The sequence below is a fragment of the Mesoplodon densirostris genome, chromosome 5, assembly GCF_025265405.1.
Source record: "Mesoplodon densirostris isolate mMesDen1 chromosome 5, mMesDen1 primary haplotype, whole genome shotgun sequence".
Lineage (NCBI taxonomy): Eukaryota > Metazoa > Chordata > Mammalia > Artiodactyla > Ziphiidae > Mesoplodon > Mesoplodon densirostris.
This window is the reverse complement of record NC_082665.1, coordinates 49,363,442-49,391,428: the sequence shown is the minus strand read 5'-3', so window position 1 is coordinate 49,391,428 and position 27,987 is coordinate 49,363,442. Positions and strand designations below refer to the sequence as shown.

The following is a 27,987-nucleotide window of genomic DNA, read 5'->3' as shown; positions in this document are numbered from 1 at the left end:
CTTTATCTGCAAGGCATGAATATCTTCGGTGAACCAAGATTTTTAAAAAATCGCATTCTCCTGATTATATGTGGACTTGGTTTTAAAAGCAGATGCCCAGAGACGTCCCCAAAGTCCACTAACAACTTCTCTTGTTCTAGTGTTGGCCCCCTAGTGACTCATCTGGTGAGATTGTCACCTTCTGAAATGTTGTGGATAAAATGTTCGATTTTGTTAAATATGTATTTATGCATAACTGATTTTTTTAGGTATTTGGTCCAATCTAGCATTTCCCCCTTCTCTAGTCACTAAGCTTATATTGATTTATGTGGCTTGATTTTAAAAACTCAGTGATAAAACTGGTTCCTGCAGTTGTGATGCTCATAAATTGATCTTTTGACCAGTCACTGCTTTATAAACTCCTTCGTGACAAGCAGTCAACAAGGCCTAAGCCCAGGTCTGCAGATTTCTTTCTTATGTTAGCTGTGTTCACAGTCCCTTGTGTTGTAGGAATAGGAAATAGATACCACCAGACATTTTACATTTAGAGGAAATGAGCACCTGACTGTGTGTTAGAGTGTGCTGTGGCCAGGTTTCTTTCTTTTTTTTCTTTTTTAACATCTTTATTGGAGTATAATTGCTTTATAATAGTGTGTTAGTTTCTGCTTTATAACAAAGTGAATCAACTATACATATACATATATCCCCATATCTCCTCCCTCTTGCATCTCCCTCCCTCCCACCCTCCCTATTCCTACCCCTCCAGGTGGTCACAAAGCACTGAGCTGATCTCCCCGTGCTATGTGGCTGCTTCCTACTAGCTATCGATTGTACGTTTGGTAGTGTATATATGTCCATGTGTGGCCAGATTTCTAATCCATATAATTACATTAAAAAATTTTATTACAATTTCTTTGAAACCAGCCCTTTTTTCACATTTCATCACATAAGGGAAAAAACAGTGCTTTGCCAATAAAAGTGTGTTTTTTATAATTTGGAAAAACTTAATATTAAAGCACATCAAAACCTTAAAAATCAACATGAAAAAGGAAAATGTGGCAGTGATGTACAAACTATTTTCTAACATTGTAACAATTATAATTTTCTTAACTTTCTGATCTACATATATCCATGTGTGTGTACAAGCTTCTAATGGTTGTAAACAGTGCACTTTATATTTGACTCTTAAAAGCATTTTTTCTATGTACTTTTTTTACATTTCTACATAGCTATAAAGTTTATTTTTATTTTTAACAGGTGGAAGATGCATTTACTGGGCTACTGGGCTACAAGGACATTCATGTACTTGACTTTAGGTAAATAGACTTTAAAAATGCACATGTTTTGTGGAACTCTTTATTTCAAATGGAATATCCTTTTGTGTTTATTATGTATACTCTAACAGTGATTCAAAATGATGTGAATACTGTAATTCAATACTATTTTGTTAAATTCATATTCCTTTTAAAAAATTTATTTTTAAAAAAATTTTTATTGGGGTATAGTTGATTTATAATGTGTTAGTTTCAGGTGTACCACTAAGTGAATCAGTTATACATATACATATATCCACTCTTTTTTAGATTCTTTTCCCATATAGGCCATTACAGAGTATTGAGTAGAGTTCCCTGTGCTATACAGTAGGTCCTTATTAGTCATCTGTTTTATATATAGTAGTGTGTATATGTCAATCCTATAAATTCATATTCCTAATGCTGGTTTTTCAGATGAAGAAACTGAGTCAGAAAAAGGCAAAATAATATATTCAAGGAGATATTAAATTGTAGTTGGGCCAGGGTAAGAACTTAGGAATTCATGTCCCCAGCTTGCTGCTGACAAGTCACACTGCTTTTATTTGGCACTGAAGGGAGCCTGAAGTCAGATTAGATGTGACCTCAGCGTGCTCCTAAAGCTCATCAGTGCTACACTAAGGTTACTTTGACGTCTCAGTGTATGGCCGCTCTGGAAGGGATGTGTTCATCAACATAACAGTTCTGGGTAAATCAGACACCTCTTTTTAAGACATTTCTTCCCTCCTTAACGACCTGCAGCATAATACTTGTGAACATTTATTGAGTGAATACTTTTGGCCGCTTCACATTCCTGAGCTCACATAATTGTCAACTCTTTCAGCAAAAATATCATTATTAATACTTATTTTGCAGAGGAGCAAACAGGTTTAAAAGGATGAAGTATTAGCCCAAGGTCAGAGAGTTTTTAAGTTAGAGCACAAGAGGGATTTTGAAACAAAGTGGCTGACTTTATAGCTCTTGCTCTTAACCTCTGTGCTAGACTGAGTCCTCTGAAGGTTTGGAGCATGTGGGTGGTAGCTGTGGCCCACCTATTGGATGCAGGCGAGCATGAGCGTAATTAACAGTGTGTGCATCTTTGGCATAGTCTTGTCACAACTTCTGGGTTTTCCAGAAATAATAGCAAGCACTTATGAGCACAGTGTGCCAGTATTTATATTAATTCATTTAATCCCAACAGCCATGCTGTGAAATAGTTACTGTTATCCTCCTTTTTTTCTGATAAGGAAATCAGAGCACAGGGAATTTAAGTATTTTATCTAAGGACACTCGGCTAATTATTGGTGCAGGGGCAGGGGCAAGCATGGTAAGTTGACCCTCCACCTACTCTCACACCATGACCTGTCTCCCAGTTCAGCCTTAGCCCTTTGCACAGGATACTTGCCTCCAGCTGTGACTAAAGCTCACATGAGAGCCTGAGAAGGCGACGCTTTTGAAGTCCTTTCTCATTTGGCAGCACTTGAAAGGCAACTTTGCCTTTGGGATCAACTTGCCTAGGTTTAAATCCTGCCTTTGGCACTGCTGACTGGATGGTTTTGGATAAATTAACAAGCCTTATCTTCTCTTTTGTATGAAAAAGATAATTTATACAATTTATATTAATCCTGCTTTATTAAAAAATACTTTTAAATGCTTTGGGTAAATTATTTAGTTGTTTTGTTTCTCAGTTTCTTTACCTGTAATATGGGGATGTTCATGGTCCTTAATAAGTTTTCATGAGGATTAAATGAATTAATTTTTGTAAAATGCATAGCACATGGGAAGTTCTACTACATTAAATAAATAAATATTAAATAAATAAATATTAAAGGCTATGCAATATCCTATAAGTTAGTCAGTCCTGACCTTTCCCAACCCCTTAGAACCTTACTATATACCATCTGATTTTCTTTTATTCATTTTAATACCACATAACACATTGTATCCCCCCAAAAGTATTCCCAATTTTGTTAGTGCCAACAGCTGGAGTTCTCTGCTGATCTACTGAAAAAGAGTTTATTTATAAAGAGATAACCATATATTAATTGTTTAGAAGTATTTTTAACAGGTTTGAAGACAGTAAAGACTATCGATTTTAAAATAGAATATTTTCTCCACCTTTGCTATCTTCCTTCAATGTACAGGAATTTGTCATTATCTAGTATATACAAGGATTTTCATTTAAAGAAATATTTCAGAGGAATGCATTAAGAACTTGTACTTTGATGAATTATATGACAATTATAAAGCTCTTAACCTCTGCTTAACACTTTCCATTTTTGTTTTCAGATCCCCTAAGGAAAATGGCAGGTAGAGTAACTTTTGGCACTTTCTATACTGTCCACCTAATGAGGAGGTAGTTCAGAAAATATGGTAGCCCGAGGTCCAAGGGAGCGTGGCTTAATTCCTTTATTACTTCCAATATCACTGTTCATCTCCTTACAGATGAGTTGACCAAAATTTTTTTGTTAAGAGTCAGGTAGTAAATACTTCAAACTTCTTCACACTATGCAGCCTCTGTCGCATCTACTCACCTCTGTCACTATTAGATGAAAGTAGATGTAAGCAATATATTGGAAATGAATGAGCATGGCTGTGTTCCAATAAAACTTATTCATGGATCCTGAAATGTCAATTTCATGTGATCTTCACGTCACAAAATATTGTTATTTTGATTTTTTTCAATCATTTAATATATAAAATCCATTAACTCATAGACAGTGGGCTGGATTTAGTTCACAGGCTGTAGTTTACAGACTTCTCTCATAGGCTGCTGACTGACAAGTACTTTTATTTTATTTATTTTATTTTTATTTATTTTATTTTATTTTTTTTATTTTTTGCTTTATAACAAATTTAATCAGTTATACATATACATATGTTTCCATATCCCCTCCCTTTTGTGTCTCCCTCCCACCCTCCCTATCCCACCCCTCCAGGCGGTCACAAAGCACCAAGCTGATCTCCCTGTGCTATGCGGCTGCTTCCCATTAGCTATCTACCTTACGTTTGGTAGTGTATATATGTCCATGCCGCTCTTTCACTTTGTCACAGCTTACCCTTCCCCCTCCCCATATCCTCAAGTCCATTCTCTAGTAGGTCTGTGTCTTTATTCCTGTCTTACCCCTATGTTCTTCATGACATTTTTTTTTCTTAAATTCCATATATATGTGTTAGCATACAGTATTTGTCTTTCTCTTTCTGACTTACTTCACTCTGTATGACAAACTCTAGGTCTATCCACCTCATTACAAATAGCTCAATTTCATTTCTTTTTATGGCTGAGTAATATTCCATTGTATATATGTGCCACATCTTCTTTATCCATTCATCCGATGATGGACACTTAGGTTGTTTCCATCTCCAGGCTATTGTAAATAGGGCTGCTATGAACATTTTGGTACATGACTCTTTTTGAATTATGGTTTTCTCAGGGTATATGCCCAGCAGTGGGATTGCTGGGTCATATGGTAGTTCTATTTGTAGTTTTATAAGGAACCTCCATACTGTTCTCCATAGAGGCTGTACCCATTCACATTCCCACCAGCAGTGCAAGAGGGTTCCCTTTTCTCCACACCCTCTCCAGCATTTATTGTTTCTAGATTTTTTGATGATGGCCATTCTGACTGGTGTGAGATGATATCTCATTGTAGTTTTGATTTGCATTTCTCTAATGAGTAAAGATGTTGAGCATCCTTTCATGTGTTTGTTGGCAGTCTGTATATCTTCTGTGGAGAAATGTCTATTTAGGTCTTCTGCCCATTTTTGGATTGGGTTGTTTGTTTTTTTGTTATTGAGCTGCATGAGCTGCTTATAAATTTTGGAGATTAATCCTTTGTCAGTTGCTTCATTTGCAAATATTTTCTCCCATTCTGAGGGTTGTCTTTTGGTCTTGTTTATGGTTTCCTTTGCTGTGCAAAAGCTTTTAAGTTTCATTAGGTCCCATGTGTTTATTTTTGTCTTTATTTCCATTTCTCTAGGAGGTGGGTCAAAAAGGATCTTGCTGTGATTTATGTCATAGAGTGTTCTGCCTATGTTTTCCTCTAAGAGTTTGATAGTGTCTGGCCTTACATTTAGGTCTTTAATCCATTTTGAGCTTATTTTTGTGTATGGTGTTAGGGAGTGATCTAATCTCATACTTTTACATGTCCCTATCCAGTTTTCCCAGCACCAATTATTGAAGAGACTGTCCTTTCTCCACTGTACATTCCTGCCTCCTTTATCAAAGATAAGGTGACCATATATCCGTGGGTTTAACTCTGGGCTTTCTATCCTGTTCCATTGATCTATCTTTCTGTTTTTGTGCCAGTACCATACTGTAGCTTTGTAGTATAGTCTGAAGTCAGGGAGCCTGATTCCTCCAGCTCCATTTTTCGTTCTCAAGATTGCTTTGGCTATTCGGGGTCTTTTGTGTTTCCATACAAATTGTGAAATTTTTTGCTCTAGTTCTGTGAAAAATGCCAGTGGTAGTTTGATAGGTATTGCATTGAATCTGTAGATTGCTTTGGGTAGTAGAGTCATTTTCACAATGTTGATTCTTCCAATCCAAGAATATGGTACATCTCTCCATCTATTTGTATCATCTTTAATTTCTTTCATCAGTGTCTTATAATTTTCTGCATACAGGTCTTTTATCTCCTTAGGTAGGTTTATTCCTAGATATTTTATTTTTTTTTTGTTGCAATGGTAAACGGGAGTGTTTCCTTGATTTCACTTTCAGATTTTTCCTCATTAGTATATAGGAATGCCAGAGATTTCTGTGTATTAATTTTGTATCCTGCAACTTTACCAAATTCATTGATTAACTCTAGTAGTTTTCTGGTAGCATCTTTAGGATTCTCTATGTATAGTATCATGTCATCTGCAAACAGTGACAGCTTTACTTCTTCTTTTCCAATTTGGATTCCTTTTATTTCCTTTTCTTCTCTGATTGCTGTGGCTAAAACTTCCAAAACTATGTTGAATAAGAGTGGTGATAGTGGGCAACCTTGTCTTGTTCCTGATCTTAGTGGAAATGGTTTCAGTTTTTCACCATTGAGGACGATGCTGGCTGTGGGTTTGTCATATATGGCCTTTATTATGTTGAGGAAAGTTCCCTCTATGCCTACTTTCTGCAGGGTTTTTATCATAAATGGGTGTTGAATTTTGTCGAAAGCTTTCTCTGCATCTGTTGAGATGATCATATGGTTTTTCTCCTTCAATTTGTTAATATGGTGTATCACGTTGATTGATTTGCATATATTGAAGAATCCTTGCATTCCTGGAATAAACCCCACTTGATCATGGTGTATGATCCTTTTAGTGTGCTGTTGGATTCTGTTTGCTAGTATTTTGTTGAGGATTTTTGCATCTATGTTCATCAGTGATATTGGCCTGTAGTTTTCTTTGTTTGTGACATCCTTGTCTGGTTTTGGTATCAAGGTGATGGTGGCCTCGTAGAATGAGTTTGGGAGTGTTCCTCCCTCTGCTATATTTTGGAAGAGTTTCAGAAGGATAGGTGTTAGCTCTTCTCTAAATGCTTGATAGAATTCACCTGTGAAGCATTCTGGTCCTGGGCTTTTGTTTGTTGGAAGATTTTTAATCACAGTTTCAATTTCAGTGCTTGTGATTGGTCTGTTCATATTTTCTATTTCTTCCTGATTCAGTCTTGGCAGGTTGTGCATTTCTAAGAATTTGTCCATTTCTTCCAGGTTGTCCATTTTATTGGCATAGAGTTGCTTGTAGTAATCTCTCATGATCTTTTGTATTTCTGCAGTGTCAGTTGTTACTTCTCCTTTTTCATTTCTAATTCTATTGATTTGAGTCTTCTCCCTTGTTTTCTTGATGAGTCTGGCTAATGGTTTATCAATTTTGTTTATCTTCTCAAAGAACCAGCTTTTAGTTTTATTGATCTTTGCTATCGTTTCCTTCATTTCTTTTTCATTTATTTCTGATCTGATTTTTATGATTTCTTTCCTTCTGCTAACTTTGGGATGTTTTTGTTCTTCTTTCTCTAATTGCTTTAGGTGCAAGGTTAGGTTGTTTATTCGAGATGTTTCCTGTTTCTTAAGGTGGGATTGTATTGCTATAAACTTCCCCCTTAGAACTGCTTTTGCTGCATCCCATAGGTTTTGGGTTGTCGTGTCTCCATTGTCATTTGTTTCTAGGTATTTTTTAATTTCCTCTTTGATTTCTTCAGTGATCACTTCGTTATTAAGTAGTGTATTGTTTAGCCTCCATGTGTTTGTATTTTTTACAGCTCTTTTCCTGTAATTGATGTCTAGTCTCATAGCATTGTGGTCAGAAAAGATACTTGATACAATTTCAATTTTCTTAAATTTACCAAGACTTGATTTGTGACCCAAGATATGATCTATCCTGGAGAATGTTCCATGAGCACTTGAGAAAAATGTGTATTCTGTTGTTTTTGGATGGAATGTCCTATAAATATCAATTAAGTCCATCTTGTTTAATGTATCATTTAAAGCTTGTGTTTCCTTATTTATTTTCATTTTGGATGATCTGTCCATTGGTGAAAGTGGGGTGTTAAAGTCCCCTACTATGAGTGTGTTACTGTCGATTTCTCCTTTTATGGCTGTTAGTATTTGCCTTATGTATTGAGGTGCTCCTATGTTTGGTGCATAAATATTTACAATTGTTATATCTTCTTCTTGGATCGATCCCTTGATCATTATGTAGTGTCCTTCTTTGTCTCTTCTAGTAGTCTTTATTTTAAAGTCTATTTTGTCTGATATGAGAATTGCTACTCCAGCTTTCTTTTGGTTTCTATTTGCATGGAATATCTTTTTCCATCCCCTTTCTTTCAGTCTGTATGTGTCTCTAGGTCTGAAGTGGGTCTCTTGTAGACAGCATATATATGGGTCTTGTTTTTGTATCCATTCAGCCAATCTGTGTCTTTTGGTGGGAGCATTTAGTCCATTTACATTTAAGGTAATTATCGATATGTATGTTCCTGTTCCCATTTTCTTAATTGTTTTGGGTTCGTTATTGTAGGTCTTTTACTTCTGTTGTGTTTCTTGCCTAGAGAAGTTCCTTTAGCATTTGTTGTAAAGCTGGTTTGGTGGTGCTGAACTCTCTCAGCTTTTGCTTGTCTGTAAACGTTTTAATTTCTCCATCAAATCTGAATGAGATCCTTGCTGGGTAGAGTAATCTTGGTTGCAGGTTTTTCTCCTTCATCACTTTAAGTATGTCCTGCCACTCCCTTCTGGCTTGTAGAGTTTCTGCTGAGAGATCAGCTGTTATCCTGATGGGGATTCCCTTGTGTGTTATTTGTTGTTTTTGCCTTGCTGCTTTTAATATGATTTCTTTGTGTTTAATTTTTGACAGTTTGATTAATATGTGTCTTGGCGTATTTCTCCTTGGATTTATTCTGTATGGGACTCTCTGTGCCTCCTGGGCTTGATTAACTATTTCCTTTCCCATATTAGGGAAGTTTTCAACTATAATCTCTTCAAATATTTTCTCAGTCCCTTTTTTTTTTCTCTTCTTCTTCTGGAACCCCTATAATTCGAATGTTGGTGCGTTTAATGTTGTCCCAGAGGTCTCTGAGTCTGTCCTCTGTTCTTTTCATTCTTTTTTCTTTATTTTGCTCTGCAGCAGTTATTTCCACTATTTTATCTTCCACCTCACTTATCCGTTCTTCTGCCTCAGTTATTCTGCTATTGATCCCATCTAGAGTATTTTTTATTTCATGTATTGTGTTTTTAATCGATGCTTGATTCATCTTTAGTTCTTCTACGTCCTTGTTAACTGTTTCTTGCATTTTGTCTATTCTATTTCCAAGATTTTGGATCTGGGAAATAGAATCTTGGATCATCTTTACTATCATTATTCTGAATTCTTTTTCAGGTAGACTGCCTATTACTTCTTCATTTGTTAGATCTGGTGGGTTTTTATCTTGCTCCTTCTCCTGCTGTGTGTTTTTCTGTCTTCTCATTTTGCTTATCTTACTGTGTTTGGGGTCTCCTTTTTGCAGGCTGCAGGTTCATAGTTCCCGTTGATTTGGTGTCTGTCCCCAGTGGCTAAGGTTGGTTTAGTGGGTTGTGTAGGCTTCCTGGTGGAGGGGACTAGTGCCTGTGTTCTGGTGGATGAGGCTGGATCTTGTCTTTCTGGTGGGCAGGTCCACGTCTGGTGGTGTGTTTTGGGGTGTCTGCGGACTTTTTATGATTTTAGGCCACCTCTGTGCTAATGGGTGGCGTTGTGTTCCTGTCTTGCTAGTTGTTTGGCTTAGGGTGTCTAGCACTGTAGCTTGCTGGTCGTTCAGTGAAGCTGGGTGCTGGTGTTGAGATGGAGCTCTCTGGAAGATTTTTGCCGTTTGATATTATGTGGAGCTGGGAGGTTTCTTGTGGACCAGTGTCCTGAAGTTGGCTCTCCCACCTCAGAGGCACAGCACTGACTCCGGGCTCCTCAGTTTGGGATGATGTGTTGTCTATTCCTGTATTCCACAGATGCAGGGTACATCAAGTTGATTGTGGAGCTTTAATCCGCTGCTTCTGAGGCTGCTGGGAGAGATTTCCCTTTCTCTTCTTTGTTCTCACAGTTCCTGGGTCTCAGCTTTGGATTTGGCCCCGCCTCTGCGTGTAGGTCACCGGAGGGCGTCTGTTCTTCGCTCAGACAGGACAGGGTTAAAGGAGCAGCCTCTTCGGGGACTCTGGCTCACTCAGGCCGGGCGGGAGGGAGGGGCACGGTGTGCGGGGCGAGCCTGCAACGGCCGAGGTCGGCGTGACGTTGCACCAGCCCGAGGCGCGCCGTGCGTTCTCCCATGGAAGCCGCCCCTGGATCCCGGGACCCCGGCAGTGGCGGGCTGCACAGGCTCCCGGAAGGGCGGTGTGGGCAGTGACCTGCGCTCGCACACGGGCTTCTTGGCGGCGGCAGCAGCAGCCCCAGCGTCCCACGCCTGTCACTGGGCTCCGCGCTTTCAGTCGCGACTCGCGCCCGTCTGTGGAGCCCCTTTAAGCAGCGCTCTTAATCCCCTCTCCTCGCGCACCAGGAAACCAAGAGGGAAGAAAAAGTCTCTTGCCTCTTCGGCAGCTCCAGAGTTTTCCCGGACTCCCTCCCGGCTAGCTGTGACACATTAGCCCCCTTCAGGCTGAGTTCTTGCCGCCAGCCCCAGTCCTCTCCCTGCGCTCTGACCGAAGCCCGAGCCTCAGCTTCCAGCGCTGCGCGTCCCGGTGGGCGAGCAGACAAGCCTCTCGGGCTGGTGAGTGCCGCTCGGCACCGATCCTCTGTGTGGGGATCTCTCCGCTTTGCCCTACCCAGGTATGTGGGGAGCTTCTTGCCTTTTGGGAGGTCTGGGGTCTTCTGCCAGCGTTCAGTAGGTGTCCTGTAGGAGTTGTTCCACATGTAGCTGTATTTCTGGTGTATCCGTGGGGAGGAAGGTGATCTCCGCGTCTTACTCTTCTGCCATCTTACCCGGAAGTCAGTACTTTTATTTTTTAATCTATTTTTATTTATTTATTTTTAGTTTTAAATTAACAGAATTTTTGAGGTGTAGTTGATTTACAATTTTATATAAGTTTCAGGTGTACAACATTGTGATTCACAGTTTTTAAAAGTTATACTCCATTTATAGTTATTGTAAAATATTGGCTGTATTCCCTGTGCTGTACAATATAGCCTATGACAAATACTTTAAAATATTGAGTTATACTTAATTTAAAATTGGAATAAAAACTGGCATTAATGAAAACACTTTCAAGTATGCTATTGTCATTGAATAATATAATCAAGTGTCATTTTAAGTGGTAAATGAAAGGGAGAAAGCTGATCTCTATCATAGTTCATTTGCGAAAACAGCTGCTCTCTGGAACTTCTTAGAAGCATAATATAAAAACATAGTCAATCCCCCTTGTGAAGGTTGCTTGTCATTTTATCTTTGAACTCAAGTTTATTTAAAATTTACTTTCTCTTGAAAGATTGATAACCATAATATAGAAAACATGAAGCAAATTCATAAGCTAAGTACAGAGATGTTTAGAGATACGGTAATATTTCTTCATTGTAATATCTTTTAAAAATATTTTTATTTTTTTATTGAAGTATAGTTGATTTACAGTATTGTATTAGTTTCAGGTGTGGAACATAGTGACTCAGTATTTTTATAGATTATATTCCATTTAAAGTTATTATGAAATATTAGCTATATTCCCTGTGCTGTATAATATATCCTTGTAGCTTATTTATTTTATACATAATAGTTTGTATTTCTTAATCCTCTACCCCTATCTTGCCCCTCCTCCCTTTCCTCGTCCCACTGGTAACTACTAGTTTGTTCTCTATATCTGTGAGTCTGTTTCTGTTTTGTTATATTTATTCGATTATTTTATTTTTTAGATTCCACATATAAATGATAACATAGAGTATCTTTCTCTGTCTGATTTATTTCACTAAATGTAATACACTCCAGGTCAATCCATGTCATTATGCCTTCATTTATATAAGATATAATTATAATATCTTATATTTGAAAAGGGCTTTCTGACTTCCTCATTTTCTTTTATATTATTTTAGCAAATATTCACTAAGTGTCTGCTAATTGGGCAAACCTTGTGCCTGCAAAAATGAGTAACTGTTGGTCTCCATCATCTAGGAACACACAGTCTAATTAAAAGTGCTTTCAGGGCCTCCCTGGTGGCGCAGTGGTTGAGAGTCCGCCTGCCGATGCAGGGGATACGGGTTCGTGCCCCGGTCTGGGAGGATCCCATATGCCGCGGAGCAGCTGGGCCCGTGAGCCATGGCCGCTGAGCCTGCGCATCCGGAGCCTGTGCTCCGCAACGGGAGAGGCCACAACAGTGAGAGGCCCGCGTACGGAAAATAAAATAAAAAAATAATAATAATAATAAAAAAAAAATAAAAGTGCTTTCAGAGATATGTCAAAGTACAGGTTCTTTTGTTTTTTCATTTTATTTTCTTATATCCCTGTAAGATAGTGAAAATGAGACTATTCATTCTCCTTTTGGAGGTGAGGAAATTTTGCCTTAGAGAGGCAAACTGATTTGCCGTAACTTATGTGACTAGAGGGTATCGGATATTTTGCCCAAAGTAATCAGGATTTGGGTTTCTCTACTCTTAGTATATGCAGACTGCTCTGTATGTTTGTATTATAAGTATATGTGTTGATGGTCAATATTCAACCAAAGGATTGTTTAATTGCTGCCCTCTTGGGGAGATTAGAATGTTAAAACAACCCAAATTCTGATGTTAATCCTGTGATCAAAGAATGGTATTCAGTTGCTGAGTGCTAAGTTCTCTATCGGGACACAGACAACAATTCAATATGAAACCATTAGATTTTATGATAGAATTGTTAACCTAAGTACAGTTTCCAGAATTGTTCAGTATTGTCAGATATTAACCAGTTGGTGGAGTTTATTCCTAACTTTCTGGTGTACTTTTATTTTGAGCTGTGTGTGAAGGAATGTGTGGTGCAGAAATAGTCTATTTATATAATATGTAACACCCCTTTCTCTCTCCATAAGTATTTATATACACATGAAATTTTCTATTTGCTTTGTACCTCTTTCAAGATGCACACATGATTTTAAGTTAGTAGGACCCATTTGAAGTGAATCAACAAAATATCTGCCTGGTATACACACTTCAAAAATTCAACTCCAGGCCTTGTAAGTATGCACCTTCTTCCTAATAGAAGTATGAGAGAAGAAGGGATGTCTGAGTTTCTCTGAAATATCTTTAGTTTGATCAGTTGTCATGAGATGTGATATCATTATTTTTTCTATTTAAAACCTGTTCACGTCAAACAGCCAATCAGGGCGTTAGAGATGAGGAATAAGGGTAAATTTCACCTCCACATGATTGATGTCTCTGGAAATAGCAGTCAGACAGAGAAACTTTCCTCTACATAGCAGTTGTTTCAGTTTAGAAGAAAAAAGGAGTTGGAGTTGGAGTTGCTGAGTGCAGAGAGCCAGCATAGCTTTCTTCAGTCAGATACTGTTTTGTCACCAGTGTGCATTCTGCGTCTTATGTACTTTCTTTTTCTCTTGGCTGTCTTTTATTCTGTTCCTCATCCTGAGATGTCTCTCTATTCCATTTACCATGCCAGAACTAAGTCTGTTCTGGGTCATGCTGAAGTTCTGGGATCTGAGAATAGATGGTTTTCTGATACCTCAAGCATTACTTTGAGTTCTCTTTCCAGGACAAAAACTTGGTAATAAATTGCGGTATCTCTGTGAGGCATTTTATCTTCTTTAAAGAATTTATCCTTACTAGACAAGGTAGATGATATTAGAAGTGTTATTTTTAGAAGTCCAAGGGAAACATTGGGAGACAAATTATATTTTGCCAGTAAAGAGTAAGGCTAGTGATCTAACCCAGACTGCCTGATTTGCACAGATTTCTTGATCCAAGAACATTTCTCTTGGTCTTCTCCCTATGCTATTTAAAAGTCACGCAAAGCACATGGTAGGCTCTCAGTAAAGGCTTGACTCTCCTTGTCTGATTTTCTTTGTAGCCTTGTCTGATTTTCTTTGTAGCTCAAGTGCTAACTGGCATAGCCTTTTCTTCTTCTCCATTTTTTTCCCTTATCACTGCTTCCTTAGAGCCTTAGAGTCTTAGAGCCATATTAACATGTTAATAGGTTGGGCATAGATCCCAAGGAGAAGCTCACCTTTCTGGAGATGTAGGCATGGTCCATCCCACAGAGCTTGGAAAGAGCATGCACATCCTCACAGAGTTGTGTTCTGGCTGTGAAGCAGTGTCCCTAAAATCATTACCCAGAAGACACAAATGTATGAGGATAATATGTGTGCTCTTTAGGGTGGAAAATTACTCTTTCATATTTAGAGACTTAAAAACCCTTCAGATTAAGTCAGGAGTATCACATACTGTCATTTAAGTGGCACAAATTCAATGGTCTTATCTGCCTGCATTACTGAATAAAATTGACTGCTTGTTTTTTCATTATTTTCAAAAGTATTTAGTGAACTGCTATGAGCCAGGCATTGTGTCCTAAATGCTTGGGACACATGTGGTGTAGTAAGTTCTGACCAGTAAGTGTCCCTAATACTATTTTATTTCACATTGGGGCCATCATTTGGTTATTTTAGCATGTTTTACTGAATTTATTTCTTTACAAAAGGAGATCAGGAATTACTCATGAATCAACATATTGTGATATGAAAAATTAAGGGTTTGAGGGAATTGACAGATGACAAGCAGATGTCTCACCACTTAGTAGGGCATCCGGGTGTCAGAATGCTCAATTACCACTTTAAAGCTCCCTAAACCACACTGTTGGAAGTGGTAGTTTATCAGATCTGGGAGGAAAACCTTACTGACCTTAGAGCGGGACAGGAACATCGTATCATGCCTGGCTGCTTCTGTGGCAGGTGAGGGGTAACACCTTCATGGCTTCCCCTGTAGGCCCTGGACAAGACCAGAACTGCCAGTGTTCCCAGGAAGGAGAGGTCTCCTGAGACCAATTTATGCTTACCAAAGCACAAAATACAATGCAGATTGATCTATTTAAAGCAAGATATATATTTTCCAACTGACTAATTATTGCATTGGCTTAGCTCATGCATTCTTTCCCCATAGGACAATCTGTAGGGAATTATAATCAAAAGTTCCTTTTGCAAGCTTGAGATCAGAGAAAGGAAATTGGGTGATCCTAATGGCCAGTATCAAAGTCATGCTAGCCTGTTGTAGCTGTCTCCAATCTAGGGATCTGTGTTACAAAGAAGCCACAATACACTGATCAGAAACTTTTCACTAATGGTAGCATAAATTAGTTGACTAACCCTTTTTCTAGACTCTATGAGACACTTCTCATTATCCTGACACTTGTTTTTGAGATATATGAATACCTTAATTAGGCTGCAGGTTTCTCTTTATATTCAGGCAGGTATAGATTTCTGTTAATTTGATAGGCACTTAATGCAAGGTACCAAGCCAAGCATTGGAGATAGAAACTCAAGGAGAGACTGCAAGGCAGTCACTATAAACAGAATCTTTTTACAAAACAGCAAAGGCTATAATCAAGGAATATATAAGTGAGCCCAGAGGAGGAAGTGCTTAATTTATTTGAGTGCTTTGCTTTGGGCATCATTTTGCTCCTATAGAATGTCTGAAGGTGGCAGATTATTTCCATTGCACATCTGCCTTCAATGGTTTATCTTTGGGAGGGTGGTATTCTCCTTTCCTCTGGAGGGATCTTGGTGTGGCTTGCCTCTGATGGCTGTGTCTCATAGACTGGCTGGAAGCCAGAATGATGAGTAGAGCAAAGCCATTCTCATAATGACTTTTTTCTGGTAATAGTTTAATTAAAGTTACTGAGAGTGTAGCAAAGTAGTTCAGAATACAGGTGCTGGAGTCAGGCAGATCCGTGTTTGAATCTTGACTCTATCCCTTATATATGGTGAAATTTTAGGCAAGTCCTTTAACTTCTTTAAAGCTCGGTTTCTTAATAATAATCTGAAGGTAATAAAACCTTCATAAGGTTATTATGAATATTAAGTGAGATTAAAGCCTGTGAAATACCTATCACATTGTAAGCACTTACAAAAATGTTAGTTTTTAGCTGTTAGATAAATCTGAGTGTCTAGAAGGAGTAATTCTATTGGCTTAAAAATTTTATATTCTGATGTTTCTTCAAAATGACTATTTAAGAAAATATCAAATGACATATCATCTCCTACTAATTATTTTCACTTTATCCTTTATTCCAAGAAATCTTCTCTTTGTTTGCTTGTGGAAAGATAGTGAAAAGACCCCATTCCCAGACAAAGTTATTTCTTAGTACTTGTCAAACTTTTATTCAGCACATTAAGGAGGGAACCAGCAGAAAAATGAGAGCTAGTTTCTAGAGCATTTGAAAGAAGTATATGTAGTTAATTGGGAAAGGATTGTTAAGTTAGATACAACATTGCTAAATGCCCTACAGGTTAGTAAAAATCATACACTGTGGAGTTATCATTCCTATCAGGCCAAAAATCCCATCATATTTTAGTAGTTTTTTTTTACAATTCACTATTAAACTTTATAGGACTGTAAATTGTCTGTGCTATAAAACAAAAGTATGTCTCCTGAGAGACTTAGATAACTGTCATATTAGAAAATATTCTAGCATGATATTTTAAAAAACATCATCAATTTGCTGTATCTCCAAATATTTCATATTTTCCTTTCACAATAGGCAACTATGTTTTAGTTCATAGTAATTAAGCTTCTTCATTGCTTCACTCCCCATTGTGGAGTATATAATTCATCCAGCAACAGTAATAAAGAGATATGCAAGGATTTCCCATTGTTGAGTAGAGTTAGAGGGTTTTGTTTTATTTTGTTTTTTTAAATCAGGTAGGAAAAAGGCTAATAGGGAAAGAAGGAAGCAGGCTGATAGGGAAAAGAAGCAGTTGGCTTTGAAGGGGTGAGAACATGGGGGAAGAATACACTCAGGTATTATGCAGGGTTGACTCTGTGGCCTCCTTAGACCCCTTTCCATGTTCTTAGATCTATAACCCTCTGTTCTCTGGGAAGAAGGGGATGGCTAAAGGTTGCCCAGAGTCTTCAGAGAATGGTGATGGAATCCATGCTTTTTGAGACTCTCTCTCTAGGTCTAATGTTTGTTCTTGGTGGGTTCAAAGCTCCTTTCTTTGTGTTTCCTTGGCGGGACCTAATTTGTTTCTCTTTTCATCCATAGTGGCATAGATGTTCACTACGCAGTTACCTTCAATGGTGATGCCATCAGCAATACCACCTGGGACCTAATTAGCCTTCACTCCAACAAGGTGGAGAACCATGGTCTTGTGGAATTGGATGATAAGCCCACTGCTGTTTATACAATTAGTAACTTCAGAGATTATATTGCTGAGACACTGCACCAGAATTTTTTGCTGGGGACCTCCTCTTTGAATCTGGATCCTGACTCCCTTCAGCTTATTGATGGTAAGTTGGATAACCATTAAGTCCTTGTACAGTTTTAGTTTCTTTTCCAGTATATTCTGGGAAAACTAATTTCCAAAAATATATATGGTTCTGGCACTCTCTAGACTGCATGAGACAGAAGCCATCCTGATATGAATGGCGCTTTAGCCATGCAGATAATTTGGGTAGATCAATCAGGGGTTTCTGGTGGAAGAATGGCATGAGGATTAAGATAAGCCATAGGCAAAATGAGGTTGTTTAGGAAACTCACTCCATAAACAACATAGTGAGGTCTCCCTTTTATGTGGAGCCTGGGGTAAAGCTACTTTCTAGAAGGTGTCCTAAAAAAGAGGTCAGTTCTCTCAGAATTTCCAAGCAAGTTTAACAAAAGCTTTAGGATATCCAGTACAAACTAATTCAGGTGCTTTGACCTTTCAGTAAATGTACATTTCAATTGCTCAGAATTTTATTCCTAAAATCCATTTCTCTTTGTTATGCCAGCTTCAGAGTTCTGAATGGCTGCAGCTTTCTAGGTGACTCAGTCACCTTAAAAGATATGTTCATCTGTGATCTCATGCTACTTGTTTTCCATAGAAGACAAGATAACTGAATACATAGTTGAAAAAGAATTTTGGAAAATACTTATATTTTCCAAAAATAGGGTCTTTGACTTCTGTTTGATCCCTTTATGTCAGTGAACAGGTGAATAAAGAGAGATTCTGCTTCTATTTTTGGTGTATGCACCAGATCACCTTTCTGACAGTCCTTTCTTTTTAGCTTTTATTGATTCCTTCTCTCCTCCAGGCAAAATCATTTTCTTTTTTGTCTGTGTTCACATACATTATATAAATGTCCCTCATATTTTTTTTTTGCGGTACGCAGGCCTCTCACTGTTGTGGCCTCTCCCGTTGCGGAGCTCAGGCTCTGGATGCGCAGGCTCAGCGGCTGTGGCCCACGGGCCCAGCCGCTCCGCGGCATGTGGGATCTTCCCGGACCGGGGCACGAACCCATGTCCCCTGCATCGGCAGGCAGACTCTCAACCACTGCGCCACCAGGGAAGCCCCCTCATATTGTTTTTTTTTTTTTTTTTTTTTTTTTAAAGCCTACGAGATAACTACTATTCTTTTTTTTTTTTTTAATTTATTAATTTATTTATTTATTTTTGCTGTGTTGAGTCTTCGTTTCTGTGCTAGGGCTTTCTCTAGTTGTGGCAAGCGGGGGCCACTCCTCATCGCAGTGCGCGGGCCTCTCACTATCGCGGCCTCTCTTGTTGCGGAGCACAGGCTCCAGATGCGCAGGCTCAGTCGTTGTGGCTCACGGGCCCAGTTGCTCCGCGGCATGTGGGATCCTCCCAGCCCAGGGCTCGAACCCGTGTCCCCTGCATTAGCAGGCAGATTCTCAACCACTGCGCCACCAGGGAAGCCCTGTTTTGTTTTGTTTTGTTTTGTTTGCGGCACGCGGACCTTTCACCGCTGTGGCCTCTCCCACTGTGGAGCACAGGCTCCGGACGCGCAGGCCCAGCGGCCATGGCCCACGGGCCCAGCCGCTCCACGGCACGCGGGATCCTCCCAGACCGGGGCACGAACCCGCGCCCCCCGCACCGGCAGGCAGACTCTCAACCACTGCGCCACCAGGGAAGCCCCCTCATATTGTTTTATAATATGTTTTTATCTGTGACATAGGGAACACTTCCACAAAAGAAACTTGGCTTTATTAATGTTTATAGCCTCAATCTCATCAAAGTCCATGGTAACTAGCAAGGATTCAGTAAATCTTATTGAATTAAATTATACAATCTACTCTGTTAACTTTATGGCTTAGTATTGGTATAGTGATAAATTCTCTGGTGTCTTACCCCATTTTTCAAAGGCACTTTCTGCAGAAAAGGAAATAGTTTTGCATAATTTTCTCCATTTTTAGCATCAACTAAATGAGTTGGAATTTCAGTTCAACTTTCTTATTAAAATGAAAAAAAAATCAGTTTTAGAGCAACTACTTCATAGGAATCTTGAAAAGAGTAAAAAATTGCTTGAGAAAGGAAAGAAAATAATATAGGAGTGTCCTAAATGTAATGATGGGGAGAATATTTATTTTATGTTGGAGTCTTATAATTTAGACAGATTGTGCTAATATAAGTAAAATATTTGAATAAAGTATCAAGCATTTTCTAAGCGACTCCCCATGTGTTCTGCCCAAATGTAAGCTATAAAAAGGAAAAACTTGGTTTTTAGTTGTCCCTGGACCTCAAATACAATTGTGTCTCAACTAAAAATGTTCTTTAATGTTACTTTTTCTTCAGTGAGAGGAGTTTTACTTCCCCAAGGTGAAGACCAAGTTTGGAACACCCAAAGTTCAAGTCTTCAGGAAACCTTACCATCTATTCTGGTAAGTATGTTTCTGTGTTTTACTCCTAGAACCTGGCCCTCAAGCTTTTCTTCTTTGTACACTTACCTGCTTACTTTGGCATCATGACTTTCCCAAGCTGTTCCTATTACACATATTCTCTTACATCATCCTTGGGACATTATTCATAGTTGTCAGCTCATGGGACCCAAGTATTGGTTCAGATAATTTAAGCCTTCCGCAGTGGTTAAATGAAGTCCACACATTTGGCAGTGCCAGAGTCCACACATGGTAGAAAGCTTATTTATGGTTCATACTTGCTTGGTGATAATTAAGCTATAAGTGCCCACTGAGTTGTTCTCTAAAAGTTACCCAGAAATAGTTTTTATAGCCAAGATTATAAATTTGATGTACATAGATACAGAGTATACATTTTTGTTCCAAGGATTGTATTGAAGAAAAAGTTTAGACTCCAAAGCATATTGAACAGTGTGTGTATGGAAAGGAGAGAAGGCAGAGTAGAAATATTGGCTAGTTGACAGGGATGGTATATCAGGCCTGCATTTTTTTTTCATATTTAAGTCCATTTATTTCTAATGTTATTTATCCTTACATGTGTGTTTTTTTTTTTTTTTTTTTTTTTTTTTTGCTGTACGCGGGCCTCTCACTGCTGTGGCCTCTCCCGTTGCGGAGCACAGGCTCCGGACACACAGGCTCCGCGGCCATGGCTCGCGGGCCCAGCCGCTCCGCGGCATGTGGGATCTTCCGGGATCGGGGCACGAACCCTAGTCCCCTGCATCGGCAGGCGGACTCTCAACCACTGCGCCACCAGGGAAGCCCAACATGTGTGTTTTTTTTTAAATTGCACTTTGAAGTTGTAGAATTTCTTTTTTTTTAAATTGGTGTATAGTTGCTTTACAATGTTGTGTTAGTTTCTGCTGTACAGCAAAGTGAATCAGCCACACGTATATGTATATCCTCTCTTCCTTGGATTTCCTTCCCATTTAGGTCACCACAGAGCAGTGAGTAGAGTTTCCTGTGCTATACAGTCTGTTCTCATTAGTTATCTATTTTATACATAGTAGTGTATATATGTCAACCCCAATCTATCCCACCCCCACCTTCCAATCAGACCTCTTTTTAACTTGGGCAGAAAGCAATCCCATTTGCGCAGAAACAGCATGGAATGAATTTTCCCTTTTGTTCTTACCACCTAACTCCCCTGGACACTCTTCTGCCCCCTTCAAACCTCCACTTGCCATGTCATCTACAGGGAGGCATCCAGTAGAAAAGAAAGTGGCTTCCTCAAGTGCAGGTAAAACAACAACCACAACACCTATACAGACTAAGCTGTCTACAACACGACTACACGATCTTTTATTATCACATAGTCACAGAATGGAGACTCCCTTCTTCTTCATTCCCTTCTCCTTCTACCCTCTTGAGACTTCTTTTCTGTCTCATATGGCAAAGAAGAAATTAATGTTAATTAATTTCAAATACTTGTTTCCTGGCTTTAATCCAGCAATTGAAATTTAGAAAGTCTGCCCCAAATTGGCTTAACCAATATATACAGCCATTACTTCTGCTCAGGTATAGAGCAACTGAGTTTTGAAATGTGGAGTCACTGGAAATTCTCTTTTTCACCAAGTTCCATGTTGGAGAAAAAAGGTTAGAGGGGGATTGACATCAGAGATTACATTCATTTGGTGTTTGTTTATTCATTCACTTATTAATTCAAGTATATTTATTTTGTGCTTTTCATGTGCCAAGTGCTGGGGAAACTAAGATGAATAAGGTGTGGCCTTGCCTACAAGAAGTTTCCAGTCTGGTGGTTGTAGACAGACTTCTACAAAAATAAAGTAGTGCTGTCATAGGAGTTCATCCAAGGTGTGGTGGCAGGGAGTGGTGATCCACTGCAAACATGACACTTTCCGTTCCTTCTAATCCCATTCTACTCAGGGCTTCTGTATCTACAGATCTGTGATGATATCTTAGAATGATGTAAAGACAGGAATTTCTGCATAAGCCAGGGGTTGCAAACTGGCGACCAGCTGACTGGATCCAGCTATAGGCATGTGCTTTGGGGCCAATTTTTTTTTTAAATTTTTATAAGTTTATTTATTTATTTTTGGTTGCGTTGGGTCTTCGTTGCTGCCCAAAGGCTTTCTCTAGTTGCGGCGAGCGGGGGCTACTCTTTGTTGCAGTGCGTGGGCTTCTCATTGCGGTGGCTTCTCTTGTTGTGGAGCACAGGCTCTAGGCACGTGGGCTTCAGTAGTTGTGGCTCACGGGCTTCCGTAGTTGCAGCACATGGGCTCTAAAGCACAGGCTCAGTAGTTGTGGCACATGGGCTTAGTTGCTCTGTGGCATGTGGGATCTTCCCAGACCAGGGCCCGAACCCATGTCCCCTGCATTGGCAGGCAGATTCTTAACCACTGCACCACCAGGGAAGCCCCCAAAATTTTTAAAAAGCCACTATTTAAAAGTAAGGAGATTTTGCATAAAAATGCAGATTTCCAACTTCTTTTGAAAACCGGAAGATCTGATATCATTAAGTTTACATTTCCCGTTGCAGAAAGTGGCTAGAGCTTGGCTGAAAGAAGCTACCCCTTTAATTATGGCAAACACTGACTACCTGGACTCATTTGTTCATTTATGTTGCCTCTTCTGTGGTTCTATTTGCATTTAAGCCAACTCCTTAGTTTTTCAATTTGAGGAGGCATTGCAATGTTAGTGGGTGATAAAAAAAACATGAAAGAAAAGAATGATTAATTAGAGGTGGCTGATTATTGCTTCTCCTCCTCCCCCTCCTCCCTTCCTCCTCCCCATTCCCTCCTCCCCTTTCTCCCCCTCCTCCTTTTCCTCCCCCTTCTCTCTCTTCTCGCCCTTCTCCCACTCCTCCCTCTCTATTCTTTAATAGAAATGAGATTTTTTTAATCAGATTTTATTTTTAGAAATTATTTTAGAGGTAAGAATGTTGGGATATTGAATTTGACACCTTTTGGCCTCCTGGTTTGGAAAATCACTTGTTGCACAGTATGCTTCCTGTAGCACTTAGCAAACTTTTCAATTGGCCTTAGCAGAAGTGAAACTGGCCAATATAATATTGAACCTGTTAATATACTACATTGAACTAAAAGAAGAATTCATGAGTTGAATTTGTTACTATGGGAACATCTATTCATATAAAAATAAATAAAGTGCTATTCCTGGCATGTATGTGTTCATCTTTCAAAATATATGAGAGAGCTTCATTGCCCTGCCCTTTCTTTTTTACTGGGTACTTGTCTGGAATAGATGGTCTTCCTTCTTTATTTAAAAAGTCAAGTTGTTTACTTTCACATTTTATGTTGTTTACTTGTGGCTTAATTTTTATTAAAGATATTGTGTATTTTAACTTTTATGAACTGAAAAGGAGTTTATAGGTATATCGAAATCATGTATATTACTTGAGGATTTCTTTTTCATTGAGGTTTCAGCTGCTTTCCTAATGTGTGTCAGATCATAGGCTCTGTCTGATAAAACTCGGTTTCTTAAGTATAGGTCGAAGAGCTTAGCCATCTCTCTTAGAATTTTGAAAAAATGCACACTTAGAATTTACAAGGATGTAAATATGCCTGACTCAGCTGGAAGCACAGGTGGCTTTAACACATCTCTATAAGTGGTTTTAAGTAATTCAGAGGAAAACAAGTGAATTCCCTGGTATGATATGACTCTCATCATCATACCAACATTTTTGAGGGACAGAACTTAGTATTGAGTATTGGGTAAATGGCCTTCTTACTGTTCACTGAATACATATATAGTTTTAGATAATAGAAAAAAAATGAGAAAGAAAGAAACTTTTCCTCATATACAAACAGCCTCCATATTCAACATAGCAGATGTTTAAATATTAGAAAATGGTTTTTCCTCCTTTCTCTCCTTTGTGTTCACCTGGGTCTTTTAGATTTGTACATATCTGCTAACCTGAATGAGAATAGACTGCCAAGTCTGCTAGCTCTGGTTTCTCCTCTGGAAATCCTTTTGCCCTCTGGGTTTATACACTTGTATGTATTCCTCAATGAACAGTCTGGTATAGTGAGTGAAGCACGGGGACGAACTCTATCTAGAAACTTAGAATCTGGTTCTTTTTTTTCTCTATTTTTTGCGACTGTGGACATTTCACTTATATGAACCTCAGTTCCTTATTTTTAATAGGCAAGTTTGGACTAAATGATTCTTAAGAGTCTTTCTAGTTATAAAATTTGATAGTTTTGTTACATTCAAACATATGTGCATGCTCAGCCCCACTTCCTAACATAAGATTTTTATAAACCAAAGGATGGCCTTATAAAGCACTGAGCCTTTGGCAAAACAAAAGCTTCTATTTGTTTTACTTCTACATTCTGGACCTCAGTTTGTTGTCTTTTCATTTATCTGGAATTGAGCTGTTGCTCTCTCCATCTGGTCAATTCTTTTTATTTCCCCTAGCTTTATTGAGATATAATTGACATCCAACACTGTATAAATTTAAGGTGTGTAGTATGATGATTTGATACACATATATTGTGAAGTACTTATCACTATCGAGTTAGTTAACACCTCCGTAACCTCACATAATTACCTTTTTTTTTTTTTTGGCGATAAGAACATTTAAGATTTACTCTTTATTTATTTATTTATTTATTTATTTATTTTAGTGGTTACTTTTTTTTTTTAAATTAATTAATTTATTTTTGCTGTGTTGCGTCTTCATTTCTGTGCGAGGGCTTTCTCTAGTTGTGGCAAGCGGGGGCCACTCTTCATCGTCGTGCGCGGGCCTCTGACTATTGCGGCCTCTCTTGTTGGGGAGCACAGGCTCCAGACGCACAGGCTCAGTAGTTGTGGCTCACGGGCCTAGTTGCTCCGCGGCATGTGGGATCCTCCCAGACCAGGGCTTGAACCCATGTCCCCTGCATTAGCAGGCAGATTCTCAACCACTTCGCCACCAGGGAAGCCCCTAAGATTTACTCTTTAGACAGATTTCAAGTTTATAACACAGTACTGTTAACTATAGCCACCACGTTGTACATTAGCTACCCAGAACTCATTCAGCTTATAACTGCAAGTTTGTACTCTTTAACTAACATCTCTCCATCTCCCCATCCCCAAAGTCTGGAAAACACCATTCTACAGTTGTTTTTATGAGTTTGGCTTTCTCAGATTCTACATATAAGTGATATCATACAGTATTCTTCTGACTTATTTCACTTAGCATAATGCCCTCAAGGTCCATCCATGTTGTCACAAATGGCAGGATTTCTTTCTCTTTCATGGCTGAATAATATTCCATTGTATATATGTAACACATCTTCTTTATCCATTCATCCGTCGATGGACACTTAGGTTGTTTCCATATCTTAACTATTGTGACTAATGCTGCAGTGAACATGGGAATACTATAGATATCTCTTTGACACACTGATTTAATTTCCTTTAGCCATATACCCAGAAGTGGGATTGCTGGATCACATGGTAGTTCTATTTTTAATTTTTTTTTTAATTTTATGAGGAAAATTTTTTTTTCCACACAACATTGCCAGCACTTTTGTCTTTTTGACAATAGCCACTCTAACAGGTGTGAGGTGATATTTCACTGTGGTTTTGATTTGCATTTCCCTGATGATAGTGATGTTGAATATCTTTTCATGTAGCTATTGGCCATTTGAATATTTTCTTTCTGTTTTTCTCAGACCTCCTATGGATACACCTTCTCCACACTTCTTGCTGCCTGTTGTGGCAGAATTCTTAAGCTTGTATGCCTTCTCTTGATCCTGCGGTGCACTAGGCTAAGTACTGACAGCTTTCCTAAAGGAAGTGCAACAGCTTAACTTTGTTGTCTCTCCCTGGCCTATAGATAGATTCAGGCTGGCTTTTTGGGCCTGCTCCCTAGCTGTCTGCCAAAGTTCGCTCTCCCTGCCATGGGGAGTGCACACGAGGAGCTGGCCGTGGGGTGGAGGAGGTGCCTGTGGGGGTGAGGTGCCCATGGGCCAGTTGAGGGGGATCCATGGGCAAGGTGTCTTGGCAACTCGTGGTCAGGCCTCCTGGTGGAGTCAGTCATGCAGTTAGTAGGATCTGCATCCCTGTGATATGTTCAGAGTCCTGGCCGCTGTTCTTTCAGCCACTTGCCATCCCCTGGTCATGCAGCTTACAACTCAGTTCTCTGGATAGAGTGAGAGAGAAACAGACCTCTTTAGCAAGGTCCTGCACAGCTGGGGAGGCCAGAGACTGACTCACATGCTCTCCCTTTCTGCTGTGCAGAAATCATGTTCAGAGAGGGTTTCTCTTGGCCCTGAGCTGTGCTGCCTTAGGGAAGGATGAGGTGGGTAAAGGGAAACTGTTCCTCTTACACTCGCCAGTGTGTCTAAAGTTGGACTTTTTTGCTCAAATGGTGTGTTTGGAGATTCTCTGTTGGACTCCTTGACTTCCACAAAGGCTGTGTCATTCATGGGTGACTGTCTAAGTCATTGTTCTCCAGGGGCTCCCAGACTGTGTCCAAGAGGGGCTGGAGCCAGTTCACGGGCCACCTCAGGGTCCACAGCCAGGACTGAGGTCTGTATGCTTCTTACCTAGTGCATGAGTGGGCTAGACTCCTTCTGGGTCCCTTGGTGTATGATGCTGGATCCCACAGCTCCCACAAAGGCACTTTTGTCCATGGAGGATGCCAAATTGTTACTGTTGAAGGGGGAATACGAGTGGGAGATGTCTTACTCAGCTGACATCACTCTGGCCCATTCTTGAGGACCCAGAAAGTTTTAGACCCTCTAGTCAGAAATATAAGGCAACTTTGTGTGTCTATTTGGTGCTGGGTTATATAGGAGCACTGTGTATGCAGGTCAGTGATTGCAAGCTGCCTTCACTACATAGAGTTATATAAGGTTAAGTTCGTTCCTTGTGATGATGTACTCTTAAAATATTAAAATTTACTAGAAAAATGCCAGAAATCTTTCCCCTGATTAGATCATCTTTTTGGCCTTACTCATGAATCAAGTCTTGATATCCTCATGTTCACTTCTGACGAGATAATTCCCAAGAGGTAATTTCTTATCCTGAAATGGTTCTCTTTTTTTTTAATAGATGATTTGAAGTTACATCCAGTCTTTTGAGGATGGTCTTCCTCTTTCTTTGACGTATATCTTGCCTTTCTCTACTTTCTCTATATATTTCATTTCCTCAGACTCCGGTCACAGACTCCAGTCTAATGCTCAGATATGTCTTCCTCTATTCCATTTTTTGATCAAAGTCACACTGGCAAAAATATTCACTAGTATTGTGCCATCCACTTTTCATCACTTCCCTCTTAACTTTCTAGATTCTTTATTTCTAATCAAATTTAGCAGAATGATACCATTTTTGGTTCATGTTGTTACTTTAATTGATTCTCATTATTCTTTTCTGGCTATTTGTATTTCATTACAAATTATGTAATCATCTTTTGACAGAAGTGATTCAAACTTTTATGGATTTTAAAAATACATTGCACTACAAAACATGGCACGGCCAGGGTTTCAATAGTAACAGAACCACCTGTTCTGTTAAGGGGTTAAGGGAGTGAAAAAGGGATCTTGAAGTATGATGAGACTAATAACAGAGAGAAGCCATTCCCATCCATTGGATTATAGGGCAAGGGGAGGAAATGCAGTTACCAGAGCCCAGTGAGAGCTGAAGTTGCAATGGTAGAGGGACGCAGCTACGTCCGCAGTATTGAGGCTTGGAGGGAACTGGGAAGAAATACCCGAACCTCTCACTCTTCCTGTCCTTTGATCTTCTGCTTCTAAAAGTGTAAACTCAGACAGAAGACAGCTGGTAAGGGAGCAGGGTGATGAAATTATCAGGGAAGAGAAAGAGCTAGGGTGGTGGCAGATGAAAATAGCCAGCAGGATGGCCCACTTAAAATAGGACCTAATTAAAAGAGCATGAACAAGGTAGGAAGTGTTGGTGTCACTGAGTTCCACAAAAGAAAATTAGTTACTTGACTTAGTGCTTTTAGTTTAAAAATAGTAGATGAAACTGAGAGTATCTCCATATATATGCAGTGGTCTACTATGCATTTGTCACTAGAAGAGGGGATAAATTGGGTCATGCTCAGTGATTTCTTGCCTCATGTTCCCTCCGTTGTGACTGGGAGAGTGTGCTGTCTAAGGCTTCCTCACATGGACCCTTGATGGAGAGACAAGGGGAAGTGTGTAGGCAAAGCATAAAAGACTAATTAGGTCATGACAGTGGGTTGAGTCCCTCCGTAGGCTAGTAGGTTGTTTAGTTCCTGGCCGTGGACTGAAGTGTAGGTAGCCACCTTAAAATTGTGTGCTTTTGTTTAAAAATCTCATTAGGCTTGAGAGTATATGCCAGTGAAAATTCACTACCCTTGGCAGGAATCTCCTGGAAGAGCAGGGAGAGGATTCTATTCAGAGTTTCTTAGTTTTCATGGGCTTCATTTTGTTTATAACTATTCCATGAATTCTAGTCTTCAGGCAGG

General features: G+C 39.3%; 1 protein-coding gene across 1 annotated transcript in view; it reads left to right on the top strand.

The window, feature by feature from the left end:
- IMPG2 (interphotoreceptor matrix proteoglycan 2) overlaps nt 1–27,987 on the top strand; it is an 83,614-nt gene that overhangs the window by 39,034 nt on the left and 16,593 nt on the right. Inside the window, exons 8-11 of the mRNA XM_060098803.1 lie at nt 1,237–1,295; nt 3,558–3,578; nt 16,924–17,168; nt 19,447–19,532. Of these exons, the coding sequence (XP_059954786.1) occupies nt 1,237–1,295; nt 3,558–3,578; nt 16,924–17,168; nt 19,447–19,532 (411 nt within the window). The remainder of the gene's footprint in view (nt 1–1,236; nt 1,296–3,557; nt 3,579–16,923; nt 17,169–19,446; nt 19,533–27,987) is intronic.